The following is a 4534-nucleotide window of genomic DNA, read 5'->3' on the forward strand; positions in this document are numbered from 1 at the left end:
TTTTTTTTTTTTTGCAAAGACTAATGACATTCTGCTAATCGTTTCTACTAGTGTTAGCATAAATAAATGAACATACAGCAGATCATTTTTCGCATTCTATATTTCGACGTTTAGACAAAACACCGATTCTCATAATACGCAAAAACTTGTGATGATCATTTATGTGGCCACTTGTCTCAATGTGCAAATCAAGCTGAACAGGGCAACTCCCAGCAAATGTTGTTTTCTCAAAAGATGTAGAAAACTTTGCCTTCTATTTAAACCATATGAAAGATATCAAGATGTCTTACTCAATGAACACAAGTAGTTATGCTCAAAGAAGAAACTGTGTCTGCTAAATTGCTGGGGCGATTTAAACACAAGTTGCCAATATTACGTGTAGAGGCAGTTTTTTTTTTTTTTTATGGCTGGCCTGCATTGAATTTCGGGAGATTAATAATTGTTTTCTGGTCATGATGCCTTCCTCGTGACAGAAAGTGCCTAATTAACTAAACTACAACTTAAAATCGATGCAAGGAACACAGATAAGTAGACAAATGTAGAGGTCTAGAAAAGCTCCAGCATCTCATATTTTCTGGGTTTCAACAAATACTTTATAATATCAGCATCGATATTACTTAATGTTCAAGACCTCTTCCCAAGAGTTCTCATGGTTCTCCTGGGTGAATGGACTGAGATAACTAAATACAACATTTATACAGTGACAAAGCAACTAAAAATGTAACTATTCTTGAAAATAAGTTTCTTTTTCCATACGTTAAATCAGTTTTTGAACTTTTCCACAATCCGCCACAGTCTTTAGGAATACAACAGTAATGTGTATCACAGCCCTTCTGTCTAATGGAAATTTGAAAAGTGAATTAAAATCTAATTATTGTCTAAAGTTTTTTTTTTTTGACTATTAAAATATTGAAGCTTTCAACAAAGTTGTGTACTGAAAACATAACGGGAAAAATAATAAAAAATAGTTATTAAAGATATCAATTACGTTTGTCCAACCTCCCAGGTGTCAGCAGGATCTTTTCTTGGCATGTTTAGGTTTTTAATTATTTCTACTGGGAAAGCAGAACAACAAACAAACTTCAATAAGCTTGAACTTTTTAGTGAACCTGTTCTAAACAGGAAAGTATGATTCTATTCTGTAATTCTAGGGGGAAAAAAAGTGTTTATCCCCTAACGTGACAGACGAGTTAACATTTAAAACAATTTATATTTCACTCATTTAGTCCTACCAATTTACAGCGTGGCTGTTATGGAAAAGTTCATTTCCTTCCTTCTTCCTCCTCAGACAGTGAAGACTTTCTGTTCAGAGCAGCCAGAGAGAGCAGGCTTTGTGTGCTGCGCCGTGTCGCCCCACGGGGAGTGGATCTACTGTGTGGGGGAGGACAGCGTGCTGTACTGTTTTAACTACACGACGGGGAGGCTGGAGAAAACGCTGACTGTAAGCCCCTCTGCTCATACCCAACAATTATCTTTGAGAAAAACTGTTAGTGGGCCTCGACTCCCTATTTTGCTGCCTCATTGTCGTGGTAGCATCTTTCAGCAAGTGCAGTTAGGGAAGCTGGATGTCTGTAGGAGGTTGGAGGGGTGGGGATGAGAATGTGTATTGATCTGCATTCCTCTGCACCCACAGGTTCACGACAAGGATGTAATTGGCATCGCTCACCACCCACATGAGAACCTGATTGCCACATACAGCGAGGATGGCCTGTTAAGGCTGTGGAAACCTTAAGCTGTCACCTTCATCCTGCTGTGGAGGAGCTAGGCAGTTGTTTGCACAGTTCAAAAGCATCCAGATCAACTCAAAGGGATAGTTCAGAATTTTTTTTTTTATGTTTTTTTATGCTATGTGAATTTCTTTAAAAATTCTACACCAATATCTAATCTGCAGTTCAACATCTTCATACAGTATGCATAATTTATTGTAAGTCTAGATTCATCCCAAAGGATGAAGCTAGCGGTAATTAAGAGTGAAACCAAAGTGGACTTTGTCCTTCTTCAAAATGTATTGTGTTTACAGGATGCTCACTTGACCTTCAAAATCAGAAGATGGAAAAAAGAATTAGAAAAGCAACACTTGAGTACAAACAGAAGATCTCTCTTTAACATAAACTGTAGGTGTGTCTGGTGCACATTTAGTTAAACTCTTTCTTCATTTAGTGAAGTTACTCATAGTGGGTAGTGTAGCCAGAAATGTTACTCAAGTAAGTGTAGTGATGCTTCATGATAATATTACTCAAGTAAAATTATTCCAGTAGCAGTTCCCNTTTTTTTTTTTTTGCAAAGACTAATGACATTCTGCTAATCGTTTCTACTAGTGTTAGCATAAATAAATGAACATACAGCAGATCATTTTTCGCATTCTATATTTCGACGTTTAGACAAAACACCGATTCTCATAATACGCAAAAACTTGTGATGATCATTTATGTGGCCACTTGTCTCAATGTGCAAATCAAGCTGAACAGGGCAACTCCCAGCAAATGTTGTTTTCTCAAAAGATGTAGAAAACTTTGCCTTCTATTTAAACCATATGAAAGATATCAAGATGTCTTACTCAATGAACACAAGTAGTTATGCTCAAAGAAGAAACTGTGTCTGCTAAATTGCTGGGGCGATTTAAACACAAGTTGCCAATATTACGTGTAGAGGCAGTTTTTTTTTTTTTTTATGGCTGGCCTGCATTGAATTTCGGGAGATTAATAATTGTTTTCTGGTCATGATGCCTTCCTCGTGACAGAAAGTGCCTAATTAACTAAACTACAACTTAAAATCGATGCAAGGAACACAGATAAGTAGACAAATGTAGAGGTCTAGAAAAGCTCCAGCATCTCATATTTTCTGGGTTTCAACAAATACTTTATAATATCAGCATCGATATTACTTAATGTTCAAGACCTCTTCCCAAGAGTTCTCATGGTTCTCCTGGGTGAATGGACTGAGATAACTAAATACAACATTTATACAGTGACAAAGCAACTAAAAATGTAACTATTCTTGAAAATAAGTTTCTTTTTCCATACGTTAAATCAGTTTTTGAACTTTTCCACAATCCGCCACAGTCTTTAGGAATACAACAGTAATGTGTATCACAGCCCTTCTGTCTAATGGAAATTTGAAAAGTGAATTAAAATCTAATTATTGTCTAAAGTTTTTTTTTTTTTGACTATTAAAATATTGAAGCTTTCAACAAAGTTGTGTACTGAAAACATAACGGGAAAAATAATAAAAAATAGTTATTAAAGATATCAATTACGTTTGTCCAACCTCCCAGGTGTCAGCAGGATCTTTTCTTGGCATGTTTAGGTTTTTAATTATTTCTACTGGGAAAGCAGAACAACAAACAAACTTCAATAAGCTTGAACTTTTTAGTGAACCTGTTCTAAACAGGAAAGTATGATTCTATTCTGTAATTCTAGGGGGAAAAAAAGTGTTTATCCCCTAACGTGACAGACGAGTTAACATTTAAAACAATTTATATTTCACTCATTTAGTCCTACCAATTTACAGCGTGGCTGTTATGGAAAAGTTCATTTCCTTCCTTCTTCCTCCTCAGACAGTGAAGACTTTCTGTTCAGAGCAGCCAGAGAGAGCAGGCTTTGTGTGCTGCGCCGTGTCGCCCCACGGGGAGTGGATCTACTGTGTGGGGGAGGACAGCGTGCTGTACTGTTTTAACTACACGACGGGGAGGCTGGAGAAAACGCTGACTGTAAGCCCCTCTGCTCATACCCAACAATTATCTTTGAGAAAAACTGTTAGTGGGCCTCGACTCCCTATTTTGCTGCCTCATTGTCGTGGTAGCATCTTTCAGCAAGTGCAGTTAGGGAAGCTGGATGTCTGTAGGAGGTTGGAGGGGTGGGGATGAGAATGTGTATTGATCTGCATTCCTCTGCACCCACAGGTTCACGACAAGGATGTAATTGGCATCGCTCACCACCCACATGAGAACCTGATTGCCACATACAGCGAGGATGGCCTGTTAAGGCTGTGGAAACCTTAAGCTGTCACCTTCATCCTGCTGTGGAGGAGCTAGGCAGTTGTTTGCACAGTTCAAAAGCATCCAGATCAACTCAAAGGGATAGTTCAGAATTTTTTTTTTTATGTTTTTTTATGCTATGTGAATTTCTTTAAAAATTCTACACCAATATCTAATCTGCAGTTCAACATCTTCATACAGTATGCATAATTTATTGTAAGTCTAGATTCATCCCAAAGGATGAAGCTAGCGGTAATTAAGAGTGAAACCAAAGTGGACTTTGTCCTTCTTCAAAATGTATTGTGTTTACAGGATGCTCACTTGACCTTCAAAATCAGAAGATGGAAAAAAGAATTAGAAAAGCAACACTTGAGTACAAACAGAAGATCTCTCTTTAACATAAACTGTAGGTGTGTCTGGTGCACATTTAGTTAAACTCTTTCTTCATTTAGTGAAGTTACTCATAGTGGGTAGTGTAGCCAGAAATGTTACTCAAGTAAGTGTAGTGATGCTTCATGATAATATTACTCAAGTAAAATTATTCCAGTAGCAGTTCCC

General features: G+C 37.4%; 2 protein-coding genes across 2 annotated transcripts in view; both read left to right on the forward strand.

The window, feature by feature from the left end:
- LOC106948266 (WD40 repeat-containing protein SMU1-like) overlaps nucleotides 1–2260 on the forward strand; it is a 14683-nt gene extending 12423 nt beyond the window's left edge. Inside the window, exons 11-12 of the mRNA XM_015033849.1 lie at nucleotides 1289–1441; nucleotides 1634–2260. Coding sequence (XP_014889335.1) covers nucleotides 1289–1441; nucleotides 1634–1732 — 252 coding nt within the window. The 3' untranslated portion in view covers nucleotides 1733–2260. The remainder of the gene's footprint in view (nucleotides 1–1288; nucleotides 1442–1633) is intronic.
- A 1245-nt stretch (nucleotides 2261–3505) lies between these two features.
- On the forward strand, nucleotides 3506–4528 carry LOC106948267 (WD40 repeat-containing protein SMU1-like). The gene is made up of 2 exons (XM_015033850.1): nucleotides 3506–3709; nucleotides 3902–4528. The coding sequence occupies exons 1-2, from the start codon at nucleotides 3521–3523 to the stop codon at nucleotides 3998–4000; spliced, it is 288 nt and encodes a 95-aa protein (XP_014889336.1). The 5' UTR covers nucleotides 3506–3520; the 3' UTR covers nucleotides 4001–4528.
- The last annotated feature ends 6 nt before the right edge of the window (nucleotides 4529–4534 follow it).

This window comes from Poecilia latipinna, unplaced genomic scaffold (genome assembly GCF_001443285.1).
Source record: "Poecilia latipinna isolate Pla-1442-1.1 unplaced genomic scaffold, P_latipinna-1.0 Scaffold280, whole genome shotgun sequence".
NCBI classification, from domain to species: Eukaryota; Metazoa; Chordata; class Actinopteri; order Cyprinodontiformes; family Poeciliidae; genus Poecilia; species Poecilia latipinna.